Raw genomic sequence first — 21,877 nt, forward strand, 5'->3', positions numbered from 1 at the left:
TTAAGGATTCAGGGAAGCAAGATTTTATACATCTAGATATGTTAACATACATATATATATATATATATATATATATATATATATATATATATATATATAAATTATTGCAGATATGTTTTCAACTTTGCTTTCTAAATAGGCTACAAAATTTTGTCTATAATCATGGAAAAAAAAACTTTGTTTGAGCAAATATATATAAATACTTTATTGGATTAATTTATTTAAAATACTAGAGCTTTAAACTTTGGTATATTTGTACAAAATTATATTTAAAATCAAAATACAAGATTTCCCATTATAAGATATTTTTTAAATGGTTATAATCAATAGTTTTTCATGATCAAACTGAATTTTTCAGACATAACTTTCTACATATAATATATATACCTTTCTTATAGGTCTAAAGTATATAATTTTCAGTAGAACATATTATAGGTAAAAAAATACGCATAAAACCAGAGCTTCTGAATAAATAATTATACATATATGATTATTTTCCTAAAACACATAAAATTTCAAATATACAAAAAAGTTTTGCCTGGTCCTAAAAGGATTGAATAACAAACAGAATTTGTTATGATTTTTAAATATATGGTATTAGAAGAATGATACTTTCTATAGTAAAGACCAGTAAGATTAATTACATAATCCTTTGACCTCCAAGCAAATAACGGGTGCGAGCATCAAAGCACCAGCCATTTCAGTGATAAGTGCTAGAACACCAAACATTTTTTGCTGTTTTTGTACCTTTACACATAAACTATTGCCATTCTCTTATTTTTGATTGTAGAGCAATGGTTTTTAGTTCCATTTTTTTGTGATGAGAGGTGCAACTTGAGAAACAAAACAAAAATAAAAACTTCCTTCTAAAATAATTTCATAAAACTCGATAAAGCAAAAAATTCATAACAGATTTATTTTTTAACTTGAACTCGATAAACATAATCTAAAGTAATTACTGAAGGGTTACTAAGCTATATTATTACTTTGTCATAACCAAATGACTAACAGTGTAAACATATGACACACCATGTAAGATAGACCAGCATTCATGGTGTATTGGCCACTGCCTTACGAATATCGTGAGTTTTCAGAACTTGTATACTATATTACAAAAAAAAATTATGGTTGCCTGTAAAGTCGGTTTTACGGGCGAAGATTTTACGTGACAACGTCTTTTTCTCTGTAGAATATTTATTGATATGAATATTATTAAATTGCACAATAGGAACAAGGAATTGAATGAAAATAAGAATTGCACAAATTTTAACTATAGAAATATATTTTGTTTACTAAAACATTGTACATAATTTGAAATTAATTAAAATTTGTTATTGTAAATGGTAAAGTTGAATAAAACATTTACTAAAATTGGAATTTGAAATTCTTGCTAAACACAGTTAAATTCTAACTCCGCGCGTGGTGATTGGTCGGTTTAGTTCGTTTGTTTGGTCGCACTGTTATGACAGGTTAGAGGTTATAATTTGTTATTTTAAATGTTTGACTAGCAATACGCGCTGTTTCTTCTCAATCGACTGAATTACGATTGATTGCAGGGTGATTTAAACTAATAATTTACTTAACACTATCAACATTTGTCAATAGTATGACATAACCTATAAACTCAGTTTCTCAACTTTTGTGTCAATCTAACAATTAATCAATCAATCATAGTTTACGATAATGAAATATCAGTGTACAATTATTTACCTTTATTGTTGTAGTTGTTGTAAATGACGAATCTAAGCACTCCACATTTTCACGAATAAACATAGTTATCTGCTTTATCCCGTGCGGCGGACCCACTGGACGGGCATCGTAACGTTACCGGGCGTTACACTTTTTCATGAGTGACTCCGAGCCGCAACCTAATTTAAGACGTTGTCACGTCAAAATGAAACGAGCTAATGAAATGTGTTATATTATAACAGCGCAATTCATCCCGAATATAATGGCATAAGGTTCTTTGAAATTTAATAGAAAATTACTTAGTAATAAGCAAAATAGTCACAAGCCTATATATAGGCTCTCTGTTTTAAACGCTCAGCTTGGCTATATATAAGCTCTTGGCATTTTAAGGACACAGCGATTGGCTATATACAAGCTAACATATACGCTTCTGATGGTGAAAGGGTTTAAGTGGCGTTTTAATGAGAAAATAACACTGTTTATTAAAAAGAATTATTTTATTGACAATGTACAACTAATCTTTGTACATTAAAAATCATTTTAAACAAAACAATAATATCAACAATTAACTACAATTTTTCTTTTGAAGCCAAGTATTGGTTATACTGTTCAGGGACACCCTTGAACAGTTTAATCTTTCTTCGGATTTGTTGCCACGTTTCTTGATAGTAATTCTTTTTATCACGTGCCATCGCCTAAAACAAAATAACATTTACAAATATTTTGATGGAAAAAGCATAATGTGCAAGTATTATTAGAAAAACTGTTTTTTCACAGACTACACCTAACACGTCTCTCCTTCCTTGACAGATCTTTTGTGTTTTTCTTGCTGGTAAGGTCATTTGTAAGACCCTATTCCTTTAATATATAAATTGATTTTCAGTTAGCATTAACCTCAGAACTAATAACTGGTGAAATTTCATTGGTCTATCACTCTCAACTATGACTAATAGATGAAATTTCGAGTGACAATACATCTTTGACAAAGCTAAGAGAGAGATAAATATCGTACTAATTTTTCTATCTTGTTATTTTTGTTTTTACATCAGTAATTTGTTTGCTTGCGTTTTTGTTGCAAATAAGTAATGTTGGAAATGTTTCAACTAGAAAATTTGAATATAGTTTCATCAAATTTCAGAAATGGAATTCGTATTTGACAAAAGAATATTAAAGCTTTCTAGTTCAACAAATGTGGTATGTTTTGCTAAATTTTTTAAATACTTTTTTTGCTAAATTAAAGTTATTTATACATTTTGATGTAATATTATTTAACCCCAGATCTAATGTGGCCACATGTACGTGTGGGTAAGTTCAATTGCTAAAAAATTTTTTTATGCATGAATGGTGCAATATTTTTTGTACTAATGGAAGGGGATATTCCATTGTGTAGAAATCAATAGGTTTTGGGCTCCAATTAACGTTTGAATGGAAGGAATAAAAAAGTAAAATGAACAACGATTTTGGTTAAGTATTTACTAGCCTATAATACTAAAACAACATAGTATTAAGTTGGTTGGTTTTCAAAACAATGAAATAGTAATGAGTTGCATATACCAACACAAAATCAGAATTTATTTCTTTTTCTAAAGCACCTCACTAATTGCTTCTACCCTGAATACGTTTTGTTTTATAACCTTTATTGTAAACCCTTACAATCAATTGATATTTCTATGAGGTTTAGCTATTAAATAACTAGACTGAAGCAAAAAATGTATTTAAATTTTATTCATAATTACTTATTATCACCTTCAATATACACTCCTCTATCCCTACAATGGTCCATGCGAATTTTCCTTTGTTGGAAACAGTGCTTGAAATTATCCTTTGTCAGCTCCTTCAGGACAGCCACTTCTCTTTTACAGCTTCCACAGACTCAAATCTTGTTCATTTCAATGCAGATTTCAACTTAGGGAACAGGCAGAAGTCATAAAGTGGATGTTCTAACACAGGGATGCTGTACTTGGCTAGGAACCTCTTGACAGATAACCGGAATGAGCTGGTGCATTGTCTTGGTAGAGAACCCATGATTTATCCTTCACATTTTAGGGTGTTTTTTCCTTACTCTTTGACGAAGTTTAGAAAGTACTTCAAGGTAGTAATATTGATTTATTGTTTGACCTTCAGGAACATAGTGAAGATACACAATCTCATGGATATATATATAAAACAATCATTGCTTTAAATTTTAACTTGCTCATTCGAGCTTTTTTGGCTTTCTGTAAGGTTGGGCTCTTCCAGTGCATGGATTGGCACTTCATTTCCAGGTCGTAAGTAAAAAACCACATGTTATTATAGTTTCCAGAAAATGTGAGTAATTTAAAATCGTGTACTAAGGGTCAGTACAAACATTATTTCGAGCTTCTTGTTCAAATGTTAGAATTTTAGGCACACTTCTCAGATGTAAAAATTGTCATGTAAAATTTGCCATACATATTCTTTGTCGATAATTACAGTTTCACAAATTGCGTCATTACTTAATCGATGGTCAGTGTGATTCAAATTACAGCCTTTTTCAACATTTTCATCTGTTTTTGATGTTGAAGGGTGACCTGGCCACGAATAATCTTCTCTCAACATCTGCTCTGCCATCTTTAAAATGCTTAAACCATTCAAAAAAACGTGACCATGATAAACATTCATTGCCATACACTTCTTTCAGTAAATTATAAGCTTCAGTAACAGTTCGTTTAAGTTTAAAGTGAAATTTTACAATAATTCGTTCCTCTGCTATTACACCAAACATTTTATCCGGCGAAACAAAAAAAACAACAATAACGTAAATGTAGGCTCTGACTAAACGGTGTTGTTTACAGAAGCGAGACTAGCTGCATACTTATGAGAAAAGTCCGCACTAATCAGATGTTAATTAATAGCGGTTGATGCATACCTCCTTGATCCACGGCAGTGTCAGTCTCATTATTTAATAGCCAAACCTTTCATACTGATATGCCCAGATGTTAACATGGAACCGAAAAATCTTCACCTCCAGATTTATTTATTGAGCAATTGTCATGAAAAAAAAAAACATCTTTAATATTTCGGGACTCCACAATGTCACTATCAGATTGCATACTAGATACCACCACACCCTCATCAACAAGTGCGAAGTCTTAATCCTTCCCACGCCGTATACGGATGTATTAGAATGGTAGACTTTGATGAAAACGCCAAATACAGTTTATCCGATATTATAGATTATGACTCTTGGAGAGTTTTTAGTGGATAAAAGGCCTTCGAATTTGCATGCTCTGTACTTATTGCGATTGCTAAAGAAGTATTTATAAACGACCTTCACTCTGCAGCAGGGGGAGGGAAGCACCCTTTGTCTAATTCTGACTACCTGCTCATTAGTTCTGCGTCTTGTACAGATCCATAACCAAACATCCGTGGTGTGTATTACTGCTTTCTCGGTCATTATGAACGCAGGCGTCTACTAACTCTACTAAGTTATTATTCTTCACCATTTAATAGTGTTATGATTCGTTTAAAATATTTGTCTTAATTTATAGTAAAATGTAATTAAACTTTTCAGTTTAGTTACATTTTACAATGAAATTACAATTTATTTGAAATAAACAGTTTTATAAATGGTCCTTTTTTTATTTTGATCAATAAATATACTAGTTTGAAATAAAATGTCCTGTTTTATACTTTTTTGGCTTTTACCTTTTATAGTTTTGTTATAATAAAAATTAGCTTTTAACTTAAAGAAACAAAAGTTTGTACTTGTAATTATAGGAAAATTAATAGATTTATTAATGGTGTGTGAAAGGTTAAAATGTTTGATCATTGGATTACCATATTCCAAGCAGCTTCGATGTTTATGTTATTGGGTTCCACTTGTTCAACTCATACAAACCCACATAGCTTGAAGCAATTAAAATTGACATTTTACAAAATATAAGACCTAGAAAATGCTTTTATAAAAAAACAAGATACATCACAATACTTTTGCCAAGGATTATAGAACAAAAATCTTACCTCATAATCTTCACCATACTTGTCCATTAAATATGTGACCCATTGCACCTGACTGTTAGGTAAAGCAAAACGCCTTTCTCTGGGTGCACGAGCATCTTCTTCTAGTTCAGTGACAACATGTAACTTTTCTGGTGCCCTTTCATTGGGTTTCACATGCTCTGTTTTTATTAACTGTAAAACAAAACAATTATATTTTAACTAGAAAAAATATAAGTATCATACATTCTGATTATATTTTAATTGCAAAAATAATCATGTTATAGATTAATTTATCGATACAAGATAAGGGCTTTGGTGTAAAATGGTGAGCATTCACACCAAGCAAATAAGAGATCTGAGTTTTAGTCCAGGCTGATTGAATACTGTTTTTCACTAATCTGTCTCATTGAAATTAAATTGGGTTACTTCTGCATCCACAAATTTAATTTATACATGGTTTTTCTAAAAAGATACAGTTAAATGTCCTTTGATTACAAAAATTACAGTTGATGAAATTGGGTTACACCGTGACTTAGAAGTTTAGAATGTAGCTTGTTGAACATATTAATTTAGATTTTAAATTATTTTTATTGGATAATATGTAAAAAAAAGTGTCCTCAGGATTAATCAAATATAGTGTAGTCTAGGCGAAGAGGTATTCCCATTGTTTTATCAGATGCACTATGATGGTTAAGACACTGGGACCATGTCATGCTAAACTCAACATTCACACTGAATCAACCCTTCTAACCTTAGCTATGTGCAGAAAACTCGGTTGCTCCACCAGCATGGGATTGTGTCTAAAACATCATGTCATCATTAAAACTAAAATGTGCACTTAAAGGGACAATGAGAATACATCTTCACCTAGGTTAAACTATATTTTGTAGTCTAGGTGTCTCTGATGTTGAAACAATGCAAAGAGTTCGTTTTGATCTTCTTTATTGCCAACTACTTTTGCAACTCTTCAGACAAACAAGACTCCAGATTCCAGGTGTCAAGTCTGTGACAACATCAGATTTCAGGTGCTGCACCAAGATGAAGGTAAACTGGAGTTAAACTGAACACTCACATTAAATCAGCCTTTCTCAACATAGTTTGTTTATTTGAGCTTCTTCTTTGCCGACTTTTTTTGGATCTCTTCAGAAAAATGAAAAGAAGAGAAAAACTATATTAACCATAACTTCCTGATTTCATATGTATATGTAAAATGCACCAGGTAACTTGAGATACCATCCAAATATCAGTTTCATGATTTTGAAGCAACACACAATAACACAAAACTTCCCAGTCTCACTCTGGTGTTTTATGGTAAGCAGGAACACACAATTAACGGGGAAGTTAATTACTTTTAAAGAGCTGATCAGTATCAGGGGATTAAGTTAATGATGGGGTTTAATTCCGAGGGGAAATATCAATGGAACTTTAAAATTTATGACTAAAGGTAAAGATTTAGGCAAAAACAATACATACAAAACAGAGCATAAAAAGTCACTAGACCTTTTTTGTAGACCTATTCATTCCTCAATGATTTTTAGTCAAATCCAAGCTAGTTCCTACAGTTTGAGTCCTTTAGAGTTTAAATTTTCATTTCGCCATTGTAAGTTATTTAAGGGTTCAAAATTAAAATCCTGTTTTCAGACTTTTCTGGGTGGTTCATGCCAAAACCTGACTGCGTAACAGATTTCAAATTTCTAGGCCTTCTAAAAGTGAGTTTGTGTACTTAAGTGATTACAAATTGGGCTGTATATATTACATTTTTAAGTACATAATGTAGTCTTTTAGCTTGCTCTCTACTTGAGTTCTCACCGGAATTCATTAATTTATAAGTTTCAGTTTCTATATAATAATAAAAAAAATTAAATGATTTTTTCTTTGTTTAAAATTTATTGATGATGGATAATTTCAGTAGATAGTAGGGTTTCAGACACTTGATTTTACTATATGTTACAAAAAAATTATAACACTGTGTCAAGGGTTGAAACCTACCCTCCTCTTCAGCTGTCCTTAAAAGATGACTATATTAGGGTTTTCTACACCTGAAGAATAAGGTAGGTTTCAATCCTTGAAATGTAGTGTTATAATTTTTGCAATATATAACAGTGGCAAATGTCCTAAATTCTACTTTCTTGTTCATTATTCAAACTGTACAGTTTTTGTAGAATAACCCATGTATATATTGTATTATATATATATATATATATATATATATATATATATATATATATATATATATATATATAATATTCCTAATAATAATTGTGACCTAATACTAAAGTTTTACCTTATTGCTTGATATGGACTGCGCAATATTGGCATCATAAGCCAGGCCCATATTTTTTAAATTTCTTTTAACCGACTGTTTGACATTCCAAGCATTTTTCACTTGAGGGCTGCAACAGAAAAATGATCAATATTAGTGTTTCAACCTATAAAAATAAATGATTTATATGTTGTTAGTGTCAATAAAATAGCTATGCATTTATTTGCTGCACATAGCATATAACAAATAACACTGGAGATGACTAAAGTGTGATATTCGGTTATTGTAATTCTAAGCCATGTTTATTAAAAGAATGAGGTGCGTCCTTCTTTTTGTGGTTTTTTTTACAACTGAACAAATTATGTGTTTTTAAAAATTGTTTCAATTGGTGATAGTCTCTGTGGTGGTCAACCATGTTCCAGGCCATTTTTTATGGATTATTGAAAGAAGTCAAGTATGCCTCATATATTTAGACTTAATATGTCCTATTGTGTTCTTTTCTGGTGTTTTAATCAGCTTCAGCCAACGAACTATACTACTGGAACGCGCACTGCCCATAAGCCATATGTTGTGTTTTCCGGTCGCACACAGCTGTGCGTTACTGGTGTATCCATGGATTTTCAGGCGCTTAAAGTTCCCGCGATCAACGGGACGATACGGCATCACGCCTTTTCATGCCGAAACACAAATCATTGCTGTTATTTGCATTGTTGGCAACTCTTCCTGTTTATTCCGTCAAAACGTCTGATTTGAGCAACTCAACTAGTTAGTTTTCCTTTTATTTGTCAATGTTAGTCATGTTTGTTATTTCGTGACATGGTGAAGAGTTGCTCTGCGTACAACTCCACGTCCAGATGGACTAAAGGCAACCACATTTGTTTTCACAAATAAGTTCTTACTATATCAACCATGTCAATATTTATTTGCAACTTCCAAAATAGTGATTTTCACCAATATTATATTATTAATATTGCCAAATTATTAACTGGGTTATCCAAATATTTGGATAAAAGTAAAAGTAAAAGTACGGTACGACTGTTAATGAGTAGCCTACATAATAAGCTATCGTTTTTTAATCATTAACAATAATTATATCGTTGAAGTAAAACATGCTTATCACTTAATTATTTTATCCGCATTGATCCAAGATATCAATGTTGGTCGTTACACTTATAAATGCATAAACTTATAAATCATTGCTAAAAACAGTATCTACTGACCTACTCTAATTTATAATTATGGGATCTTTGTGATTTTCAGCTACCTGTATTCCATTATTTGTTAATTTGTTTGTTTTGGATTTCCATTGAAAGATGACAATTTACTAAAAAAGTGGATTACTGCGACAAAGAGAAAAAAATTTAAGCCAACAAAACATACTGTTTTATGCAGTAAACATTTTACAGAACATGATTACCATTTAATTTTGCCTGACACACTAAGAAAATGTCTCACAAATGAAGCAGTTCCATCAATCTTTTATTTACCATCTCATAAGCACCAGCCACTGGAGAAACGAAGGAGGATTATTGTCAGAAAGAAGGCACCATTGAGCTTCCTAATGCTGATAAGTGTGATTTGGATTTGTCTTTGGATGATGAAATTGAGAGTGCCATATATCTCATGGAAAATTATGATAGTTCTAGTTTTAAGGATGAAATTTTATACTATATTTGTGGCGTCGTTGTAAGACGTATTGAAAAATGTATTAAATGTAACGATTGTAGTTCTGTAGGCTACTCCATGCTAATGATTCTGATCTTAGAACACATTAACTTTTTATTGATTTTAAATCTAAGGGTAAATTAATTAGATCAAGCGATGATGTATTGAAAATTGTAAAATATTGTTATTTGCTCAAGCTATCTCAAACAAATACGACCACTTCTGAATTTATTGACATTGAGTGTTTGTAACCAGTTTAATGGTAGTGTTTTCAAGGGGCATTTATCTTATGATGAATTCACTGGAAGCCACGGGTTATTTTTAATTAAAACTGTGATTAAAACTATTTTTTTAAAATAATATCTCATAACATCGCAAAACAGAAAACTTTTGACATTACAAAAAAATCTAACTTAGGAATAAGGCAAAAATTTGCAAAAATAATTTTATTTTCTAACACGTAGATTAAGTATTTCATGTTTGTACATTTTATGTAGTTTACTTTGAAATAAAATACTGTCAATAAAAATGTTGTTTTTTCACCTGGGAAATATTTTAATCTTACAGACATCTTCGTTTCCAACTTTACAAGTAAAATACCAAATCAAAATCTCAGTTATTTTGATATTGTACAAAAATCTGTTTTTTTTTTAAACTAAAAATAAAAATTTACAGTAAAAAGCAGTTATTAACATTTGTAATAATAAATAAATTGTGGTATCTAGCAATATTATTAAGTCTAGAAGGCGTTTTAAAGTGGTGTTTGATCATTACTATAATGCCTGCCATATGGGCGGAGTGAGTTCTTGCCCATTTCCAGCGCCTGCAGACTCGGAACGCAGCCCAGGATTTCAGCTCGGTTTCTCCGGCCCAGAGCGCGTTCCATTAGTATAATTCGTTGGCTTCAGCATACACATATAGCCCAAACATATGGCCTTTGACATTTCAGACCTCAACAATGAGCATGTTTTGTTATTATTTAATCTATGTTTTTGGACTTACTCCTACCAATGGACAAGAGAAATGTTACTGCAAGACAATTATGAAATGTATAAATTCTCAGTTTACACTTCCTATTTTAATTGTACACACTATTTACAATTCTGAAAGTCTCCAGGACTATTACTATAATCTGAAATTATTTCAAAATGTATTCAAAGTAAAAACGGGGTTTGAAATAAATCCAAAATTCAAATAATGCGTTTTGTTATTAACTAATGGCAGCAAGAACAGTGACGTACGTGTCTTTGTTTTATAAGCAGTCACATTTATCCTTGAAAATACGTTACAGTAAGTGAATGTTATTGTTTTGCTGTAGTTATATTAATATTTATACATTAATTTCAAGATTCAATTAATTTGTCAACATGCCAATTCATTTCTAAGATTGAAAATTAGCAAAACCCTATTGTTCTTTGAAATATCTATTACGTTATTTGGCCCGACATTTTGCTTTTAGTCCTTTGGATGGTCATGAATATTGATGATTCGATTCATCCAATTGTGTAGGTGGACGCTTATTATACTGCAGACTTGTTTAATACTCACTTCCGCACATTCAACTATAATAGCGCCATTTAGTTTGAAAAATAATGAATGTGTTTGATTGTGGATAATGTGAGCAATTAAAATTTGAGGAAATTATTGTAATGATTTTTTAACTGATCATTGTGTGATCAAAAGTGAAACTTGGAGGTCTTGTGTTATTGTGTGTTACTTTAAAATCATGAAACTAATATTTTGATGTAATTGCAAGTTACCCTGTGGGTTGTTGGTAGATTATACCTATACTTATGGGATTAGGAAGTTATAGTTAGGTTTGTTTTTCTCATTTATTAAATTCATGAAATTTAAGATATTGTTCTTTACATTATTTATTATGTTTGTAAACAGTTACTGTTAAATTTTGTGTTACTTTCTGGTTTACTTTTAACCACACCAGCAGAACTTGCGTTATTAATCTATTGCAATTCTTATCCCGAAAAAAAAAACTACATAGGCTCACCCCTAATAATTGAATTTAACTAAATTTGGTATTTTCTTTTCTGTATGATTAGGAAGAATCCCTTTGTTGATTGCAAATGAAAGGCCATCCTTTTTAATTCACTCCCAATCAGTACAATTTAGAACAATTATTTGCAACTTTAAGGGTACATGGAATGCAGGGTTAGCCAAATTAAATTACGCTAGCCCAGGCATCATAACTACTTATCATCAATATAGGTTATTTAAACATTTAGAGTAGGCAGCATTTAAGTGATTTCGCCGAGGAGACCGCTCTGTCCCTACCTACCACTTGTTATTACGAGTTCTACAACCAATATAAGTAGGTTTAGATTAGGTTATCATAAATATGTTACTAAAAGTACCAGTTTAAAGATAACGTCTACGAGTGCCTAGATCGTCCAACTATTCCGAGTTCATATCACGTAGGTCAATCTGGCATGTAATCTGGGGTTGGTAAAGTACTGATCGGAAATGCCCCTGGTTACCAGTGCAGGTTTTAGTGCCACCTTTGGTGTCACCCTGCACTTCTGGTACAAAAATAAAAACATATCCTGAGATATAGTACCTAAATTCAAGCTCAGATCACATGAGCATTCATTAAATTGTATTGTTTATAATTCATACATACATATTTATCTACTTATATAGCTTAATTACAAATATTAGATAGGGACAGAGTACCCTTCTTCTCGCTGACATCAGTTACTTTTGAGAGGCAGACAACAAGAACCAAACATCATAATAACATGTAATTTTCACAATAAGTCAAATAAAGTCTGTTCTTTCTAATAATCTTGAATTTTTAGGTCGCCGGCAAGAAATACTTTAAAAATAATGGCCTCCTGATAATACCAAAGTACCTTTAGTAATCACTGCTAGAAGTTATTTACACAGCAAATTCAAAAAATGTTGCAGCAAATAAAAGGGGATTCGTAAACCAAAAAACAAATCAGAACTTTTAATGTATTCTTTTAGAAAGTTAATTATTGTTTATCAAGTAAAAGGTGAAAACTATTGAGTAAATAAATAAAGAACGGAGCATTAAAGCGCTAGCACTAGTATGCCAGGACACTGTCCCGGTCAACCCTGAGGGGTTTAATTAAGCCCGCTAATTGAAATTAAATAATTATTGTTAGATTTAATACTTTAGCCACTTCACATTATTTGTTGTTTTATTTCAAAAGGCAAAATGCTTACAAAGTAATATTAACAAAGGAACCGAAAACAGTTTTGGAAAGCCCAAAAAACTCCTTGTTAAAGGAACTAGTAGTTCAATGGGCTGACAGTATTGATCTGTAAAATATAAAAATTCTAAAATAATGATTACAAATGCTTGAGACCCATGAAAATATGGTAGTACTTGTGAAAGTAACGGCTAGAGCTTAAAAATACAAGTTTCGCATTAATTTATTGGAATCGTCCTACTGAACAATAAACAATATTAAGTTTCACAGGGTGGAAATGAGAAATAATGGAAGTTATACAACATGAAATATGGAACTATTTTTTACGCACAGAAGAATATATCCATGTTGAACATCTGCGTCGGGCCTCACGTGATCTTTTGTGACCGTGATTTAACCTTGTGATGACGTCATCACACATGCACCACCATCTTTGGAAACGTAAATGAAAAATAAAATTGAAATGAGCAGAATTTTGACCCAAATAAAGAATGTTGTTCTTATTTTCGAGGTACAAATTAATTAGTTGTTATCGGGTTGAGACGAGTGCCTCCAGCCATCAGCACGGGCTGAGTGCTGCTCTGCACTGATGTCAATGAAAGAAAAACATCCTTCTAGAGAGTACATATCAGTAAAATATCAAATTCTAGAGGAGCTGATCAGAAATACAAATTGAAAAGTAATGGAAAGAAATTTATGAAAGTGTAAAAAAACTTAATAAATCATGTAAAAACCCAATATTAATATATAAATAGGCAGTAATAGAGAACACTTACTATTAAAATGGAATAATCTCATTTTGGTAAAAACGTAAACTCCTAACATGCCCGACACAAACAATTCGTCTAACTAGTGGGTGGTTGATCCATGATTGACAAGCACTCACTCGATCCGAACTACAGTACACGATATCTTATGAAGCACTGGACCACAGCCCCGGAGCGCTCAGATAACATATACGCTATCAGTCCCAGCCGCAGAAAACATTGTACACAGATATAGAGACACACAACACATAAACAGAACATTAAAATATTAAAAGCTAAACTATTTATGAATATACTCCCTAAAACCATGTTATTTGCCATTTGCACCCCCTAAAACCATGTATATTTTTGTTTAAGAGGATGAGCAGAATATGTTAATAATGTCAAATTTCGTAATATGCCGGATTGGCCTTTAACCTCATAGATACCAAAATATTACATACATAACAACTAACATTATTGTAGCCTATGTAGCAAGAGAATAATAGACAGCACATTTGAAGTACACAAAGAATATAAATCCCTACTTAGAAGTAAAAGAAAACACGTTTTCATTATATTTAGACGCAATAGCAGTCAAATTTCATAAGCACTCTTGACACTAACTTGTGTATATAGTAGGTTTATTCATACCCCGTCGCAGTACTTTACAACATGGTGGGGTGGCTCTTTTCTTGTCGGACAGATTCCAGTGTGTTTATGAAGCTATTGATGTTTCCTATTACTGTACAGAATTGCATAATGAATTTGCAGCTGTAAAACTCTGTACATTTCAGATCATTGTGATAGTTATCTACCGATCACCTAGTGGTAACCTGGATCTGTTTATGTCGAACATCGAAAGAATGATCCTGTCATTGGAAAAACATAAATGCAACTTTTCTTATAGGTGGAGACTTTAATGTAAATATCGCCAAGCGTGATATAAATACACTCAGGCTGGAAAATCATTTTAAATCATTAAATATGTATTTTATGAACTACAATCCTACAAGAGGACTCTCGTGTTTGGATAGTATAATACCGACCTCGCGGACTGAATTGATTGACTCGAAAGTAATTGACTACGGTTTTGAGTGACCATGACTCAGTTTGTACCAATGTTTGGACAACAGATCCTAACATACCTTGCAACAAAAATAATCAAACTGTTAGTACTATTAGACCCATCACACCTGATAAATTATGTAATTTTATTAACCATCTCCAAACGATTAACGGAGTTTGTGGTAGACTCTGTCAAGGACGCTGATGAAACAAGGTTTAAAATGACTTCTTTCAGGTTTTTATGAATGGTTTTCAATTTTGTTTTCCGGAAGTGACTCTTAGGACTCGGAAAAATAGGCCTACTAGACCTAAATGGTTCACCCCTGAACTCAAAGTGATGCGGGAGAGACTAATGTCTTACCGGGACTTTGCTAAGTCAACAGGAAGCTTGGATGCTAAGAAAGTCTATAGCGCTGCTAGAAAAAACGTATCAGTATGAAATAAGACAAGCTAAACTGAAGACAAATGCTGCTTATATTGAGGGTGCTGCGAACAAGTGCTCTGCTGCCTGGAAGGTAATTAGGCAGAAAAGTTGGGTACAAATATAACGAAGGTTTCGGTTACACCGGATAAATTTAATGATTATTTCCTCAGTGTTGCGGGAAGAGGCTCTCAAGAATGTTCAGGTGCTCCCTTCAATCCGATAGGACATGGCCAGAAGAGCTAATTGCTCCAGTGGAAGACATGAGGTGGACACCTATAACGGTGGACCAGATTCTGCACACGGTTTTGGGCGGATGAAGGACAGTAAAAGCAAGGACATTTATTCGTTATCAAACAGCCTTATAAAATCAGTGGTTGGGTATATCTTGCTGCCTTTGATGGCCTGCTTCAATGCATGTTTAAATGAAGGTGTCTTTCCCGGAAAGTTAAAGGTTGCTCGGGTCACCCCAATTTTTAAGAAGGGAGATAGGTCACTGCCGGAGAGCTACAGGCCTGTTTCTAATGTTCCCATTTTTGGGAAGGTTTTGAATCTCTTATTAAGTGTCAACTTCAAAGGTTTCTCGAGGAGGGTGGATTGATCTCGGATGCCCAGTATGGCTTTAGGAAGGGGCCTTTCCACGGTGAGTGCAGTCTCTCACTTGGTTAGTGGCGTACTGGATGGCTTTGACATAGGTTAAATACGGGGGTAACACTCTGTGACCTCAGTAAGGCCTTTGACTGTGTATCACATATTATATTGCTTGAAAAATTAAGGCACTACGGTATAAATCACAATAATTTGGAACTGTTCAGGTCTTATTTGGGAGGACGAGAGCAGATTGTCACAGTAAATGGTCATAGATCTCGGGTGGGCGCTGTTGTGCACGGAGTACCACAGGGATCCGTTCTTGGGCCATTACTCTTTCTTGTAATGGTAAACGACTTATCTTGTAACATCAACTCTGATGTAATTTGTTACGCTGATGACACCAGTCTGATTGATGTTAATGCTGATATACATGACTTAGTCGTATCGATGCAGGACTCACTTGACTCAGTTTCTAGTTGGTTCCGAGCCAACCTTTTTATGCTTAACATGAATAAAACACAACAAATTATATTTAGCTTGAGTGGTGTAGATATTTTTTAGAGATAGTGTTAACCTACTAGGCATAACCTTAGATAGTAAGTTAGTTGGCATGATCATGTACATTATTTTAAGTAGTAAGCTATCTATCTAGAGTAATATATCTCTTAAGAAAACTAAGGGACTGCGTCCCCATTGAAATATGTTAAGACAGCATATTTTGCTTTTTTTCAAAGCTTAATCCAGTATGGGCTCAGTCTATGGGGAGGCAGATTCTGGTGTAAATAGTGTTTTAATACTGCCAAAAGAAAGCTCTTAGAATAATATGCAAAGTTAACTCATGTGCTAGCTGTAGACCATTGTTTAAAACCCAGAATATCATGACTGTGGTTAATCTGTATAATTTTTAATGTTATTATGAATATTAAAGAGAATTATGAGAGCTTTAATATTAAGAAGTGATGTCCATAGCATGACACTAGGAATAAAAGTCTTATTGATATTCCATACAAAAGGCTCACTAAATCTAAATCTAATCTGCATTACCAAGGTATTGTATATTTTTTAATAAACTTCCAGGCTCAGCTCGGACCTTGAAGGCAACCAAATTTAAAAACAAACTGACTGCTTTCCTTTTGGCAAACCCTTTCTACAGTCAAAGTGAGTTTCTTGCCTTATCTCAGAGTGACTTTAACCATTACTTCTAATGCATGGAGTGCTCACTTTTAGTATTTATTAATCCTGCATGGTTTGTACATAGCCTTTGGTTTTTAGTTTTAAGCCATGATTGTTCTTTTAGCCTCTACTAACTAAACCTATTACATGTATGCTACTTGTTAAACGGTTAATAAAGTTGTCTATTGTCTATTGTCTATTCATTAACGCCACAAAAGAGAAAACACAGTGACTGCCTCTTGAAATTAACTACACAACAAAAATGTTACCAATTATGAAATACAAAAAGTATATTTAACACTGAAACGCCTAAAGCTGTTGTGTAATGGAGAGAGAAAACCAATAAATAACCATCTCCACAGAGGTAGAAAAGTAGCAGAAAAAAATCTCAACTTATCCTCAAAACGTAGTTGGTAGACTACGCTATTTCCCCTGCCTTTTTTCATGTAAATGTTGATAACCCTGTTATCCCCTCCTAAGATTCCCCACCCAAATACCAATGGCCCATTGATGGACTAACCTGTATAATGAGATATAACCTAATAATAAAACCTATTAATAAGTTTTGTGCAGCATATACTTCTCAACACTTAAAATCCTTCGGTTCTTTCTGGAAATGATAATAGCCTATGCTATCTTAAAAAGTTGTTAAAAGTTATTTTACGTGACTTTAGTTAATATTAATCAATTTAACTAGGGTAAAATATGATGTAAATAAATTGGCTTCATTATTAACTCACCAAGTAATAACAGGCGTTTTCCTAACCTTATTTCGCAACCTTTTCCTGTTAACATTATAACCATATTTCTTTTTCATTCTTTGCTTCCGAATTTTTGTCATTTTTACTTAGTAGGCTAAATTGAAAAAAAAAAATACCACCAAACAAAATAAAACTAAGGTTTGAATAAAATATACTCTTTATTGCCCACGTTGAATACACGACAAAATGTGCACTAACAGTAATAATAACCTCAATTCAATACAAAACTGAAATTTGTAAACAACCTCAAATCATGTTTGCTGTACATGTGTATAGATAGACCAAACACCAATAAATATTAAGATGTGAAATTCTCAAAGGCCAACTGCTCTTGCTTTATTTACCGACTTCAATAATACTTTTTTTATATTTTGTATTTATAATTTTACATAACACTTGGTTACAAATCCACACTTTTATTGAAGACTGCTTTATTTTTATACTTTGAAAATTTAGTTTTATACATTTGTAACGGTACTTTAGTACTATCCGGAGGCGGCTCTGTTTTTAGCTACTATTTGTATTATCCGATATAAGTAGGGTTAGATTAAGTCATAAGATTATTTCAGCCATTCGTTACAAACGTACAATAGACCGGATCAAATAATCTTCAAATATATATATATGCTTCACTTGATCCAGAAGTGTACATACACGAGCAAAGTATACAAATAATATAAAATTGAACTGGAGCAAATCAGGCAAAACAAGAATCCACAAACCACAAACAAACTCAAACAAATAATAAGCTACACAACTGAATAATTACGCAGCGTAGGGATACATTGGTCTATGTTAGTGGTATTAATCAATTAATTGATACATAAGCTGCAATGTCATTGTGACTAGTGTCTTAATACTCACTGACATTGTAAAAGGGATTATCTAAGAGCCAATTTTTCAAAATTCTTGCAAATTTTGAGAGTGGGAGGTTCTGGACAAAAGTAAGAATTGGGTTAAAACCTGATACCTGCAACAGGAAACTAACTGTTTGACATATGTAGTCTTATTCTAGGATTGAATAGATTGCCATTGTACCTAATGTTGTACTCATGAAGATTTTTGTTCAGAGGGAAGGACTCATGCTCACATGGCACTGTTAAATATATTAATTTAAGACAGTCTAAATAGAATTATGCATGAAAAAAGGCGTGCCGTGGTTTAATTAGTGTGCCTCAAATATAAATGTACTACCTTTCTTGTATTAACTGAACTTTATATACATTTTGAACATGTCCCCATAACCTAATGTCATAGGATAGGAGGGGGTGGAAGAACCCAAAAGAGGCCTGGCACTAGTAATGGAAATGAAGGTGGATGGATAGCCATTTTAATATAAGTACAAGACTCTGATTAACCTAGTACACAAGAGCATCTATATGAGCATACCACACAAGCCTGGAATCCAAGGTAAAACCCAAAAGCTTAACTGGCTCCCCTTTTGTGACATTATTCTCAAGGCCAAAAATTAGTAATTTTGTTTTACAAACTTAATAATTTTCCAAGCCAATCTGTTCAAATCGAACCACTCTTGCACTAAATTTAAAATCTCCAACATACTCGATTTAGCTTGAGATACATCTTTGTGGGTTGAAAACAGTGTGGTATCATCTGCAAAAAGAAACGTGTTATCTGGTGTTCTGAAGTAGATATAATTAACCGCCACCAGAAACAATAGAGGGCCCAACATGAATGAGCCTTGAGGAACCCCGTGCAGCGATTGTGCAGTTAGAATTCTTACAATTCTAGCTAACTACTTGTTGCCTATTAGAGAGGTAGGATTCGATAGATTTTGGAAGAAAATAATCAAGGTTATACTTCTGCAGTTTGCCTACAAGAATTTTATGGGGAATGCAGCCAAAAGCATGAGATAAGTCACAAAGCGTGATTGATGTTAACTGTCTATTTTTAACTTCTGGTTCATCTACTTTAACTTGGGTTATTCTAAAAAAATGGGAATATTGTTCAGAATTTCATCTATTGACTCCAAGCTGCTTTAAAAGAATTGGGTGATTTAATAATATAAGCTGCATTAGCAACCTGCTTGGCTTAATTTAATTTAGTACGGTAATCACTCCTTAAACTAAGAAGTAGCGGAATCAGATTGTTGATTAATTTTGACACGTCATTAACTAACAGAATAAGACTCTTTAATCTAGCAAGTTCAGGAGAGTACCAATTGTTCACATTCAGCTTGACCTTAGATTTTTTTTTTTTAACAGAGGGCCAGGTTTCCTAGGCCTGGTAGTTGCCTCTCAGCCATCCGTCTTATTGTGCACCCTCTCTCAGGTTTAAGCTGTATCGAATCCCAGGCCTTTACAAAACCATGAGATCTTCTGAACAATGCTTTCCTGTTCCAACCCTCTTCCGTATGCATAAGAACACCTAGGGATCTTGAGCGTTTGCTCTGTAATGCCGGACATTCAAATAGACGTGCTTGGCTGTTTCGTTAGCCTCGCCACATTTCCTGCACAGTGTTTCCTGAACTGGAATACCTATTCTGTTCAGGTGACTTCGGAATATCCAATGACCTGTAATAAAACCAGTCACCTTTCTGATCTCCGTTCTACTCATTCTAAGGGCATCTGCTGCAATGTTCCTTGATGGGTCCCTTGAGCATCCGCTTTGCCTGTACATTCCCCTCAGTGTTTCTCCAATGTTGTAGGTGTTTGTTAGCCATCCACTTGGTAACTGATCTACGTGCTAAGTTATATGAGACCCCACACGTTGGTTCAGGACCGGTAAGAAGACGGTTGGCTCCCAAGTTAGCGCAACCGTCTGCCCCTTCATTTCCTGTGATTCCTCTATGTCCAGGCACCCAAGTTAGAATAACTTTATTGGTTTTCGCCAGCAATTTCAAGACCTTATGGCATTCCCAGACTGCCTTCGAATTACAGTCATGGTTGGCCAAGGCCTGCAGAGCAGCCCCTGCTGTCCGAGTTAATGTAGATGTTTTTTGCCTGTGTAGCCCCTTTCCACATTAACTCTTGCACATTCTGCAAGGGCTGTAACTTCAGCCTGAAAGACAGTTGGCAGTTTACCTAGGCTAAAGCTTAAGTTAACCCTCGGTCTGGGTCCCCAGACCCCTGCCCCAGTACCCTTCAGAATCTTTGACCGTCCGTGTACCAGTTAGAGCCTTCTTCATGTAGTCAGGCTCACCTTTTGACCATTCCTTCCTCTCAACAATGTTGACTTGAAATGGTTTTTCCCAGTCAGTAAACCTTTGCCATTCTGTCAGACATCATTTCTAGAATATCCAGTTTGAGAATGTCAACGATCTTGGAGTGCTTACTAGCATGGTGATAATGCCAGTTCCCATTGCACTTCAGTCTGTAGGCAGCCATCCTAGCCTCTCCTATGACGAATATGTCTAGGGGTTGGGGAGATTTAGCACTACTTCTATAGCAGCGGGTTGGTGTTCCTCTCATGGCACCCGTTGTCCCCAAGCATGCCAACCGCTGTACCTTTGACAGGTTTTTTGCGGCAGTCACCTGTTGGACTTTTGGCCACCATACCACTGAGCCATACACCATCATTGGCCTAATGACTCTGGTGTACAGCCAGTGTGACATGTCGGGTCTAAGCCCCCATGTGCATCCTACTGCACGTCTCACCACCATCAATGTAGTCTGAAGATCGTCTTATTATGTATTCCAGATGACAATTCCAGGTGAGTTTATCATCCAGTTTGACACCTAGATATTTGAACTCCCTGCTTAACTGTATCTGGCCCCCACATAGGACTGGCTGTGTGATTTCCAGTTTCCTTCTTCTTGTAAATGGTATCATGACGGTCTTCGAAGGATTTACTACAAGTCCTTCTTCGTCACACCATCGCTCCACAATGGCCAGTGCTCTCTGCATCATTTCCCAGACACGTTACCATATGCTTACCTCTTATGAGTATAACAACAACATCATCTGCATAGCCTTGAGCATACATACCCTGTTCATTCAGAGTCCAGAGTAAGTCATCCACAACTATGTTCCACAGGCTTGGTGATAATACACCTCCTTGTGGACATCCTCGCTGCGTTTTGACCTCTCTTGTGATTCCGCACAGAGATGCCTGTGCCCTTCTGCTCTTAAGCATGTTACTTATCCACCTAACAACAGTTTTCTCCGTACCCCTGGATGTAAGCTTAGACACTATAGAGTGAGTACTCGTATTATCAAAAGCTCCTTCTATGTCCAGGAACACTGCTAAAGCTATTTCCTTTTGTTCAATAGCTTGCTCAATCTTGCCAACCAGACAGTGTAGGGCTGTTTCACAAGATTTACCTTTCTGATAGGCATGTTGATTTGGATGTAAGGGACGATTGATGAGGACTGTGTCCCTTAAATGCCTA

At 34.1% G+C, this 21,877-nt stretch overlaps 1 protein-coding gene across 1 annotated transcript; it reads right to left on the reverse strand.

The window, feature by feature from the left end:
- Positions 1–2,167: 2,167 nt before the first annotated feature.
- On the reverse strand, positions 2,168–17,839 carry LOC124371403 (nucleolar protein 16-like). Its single transcript, XM_046829734.1, has 4 exons — positions 17,508–17,839; positions 7,934–8,042; positions 5,671–5,841; positions 2,168–2,384 (listed from the first exon to the last, which is right to left on the reverse strand). Exons 1-4 carry the CDS (start codon positions 17,606–17,608, stop codon positions 2,259–2,261), a joined length of 507 nt encoding a protein of 168 aa, XP_046685690.1. The 5' UTR covers positions 17,609–17,839; the 3' UTR covers positions 2,168–2,258.
- Between the last annotated feature and the right edge of the window lie 4,038 nt (positions 17,840–21,877).

Source organism: Homalodisca vitripennis, unplaced genomic scaffold (genome assembly GCF_021130785.1).
Source record: "Homalodisca vitripennis isolate AUS2020 unplaced genomic scaffold, UT_GWSS_2.1 ScUCBcl_1313;HRSCAF=4776, whole genome shotgun sequence".
NCBI classification, from domain to species: domain Eukaryota; kingdom Metazoa; phylum Arthropoda; class Insecta; order Hemiptera; family Cicadellidae; genus Homalodisca; species Homalodisca vitripennis.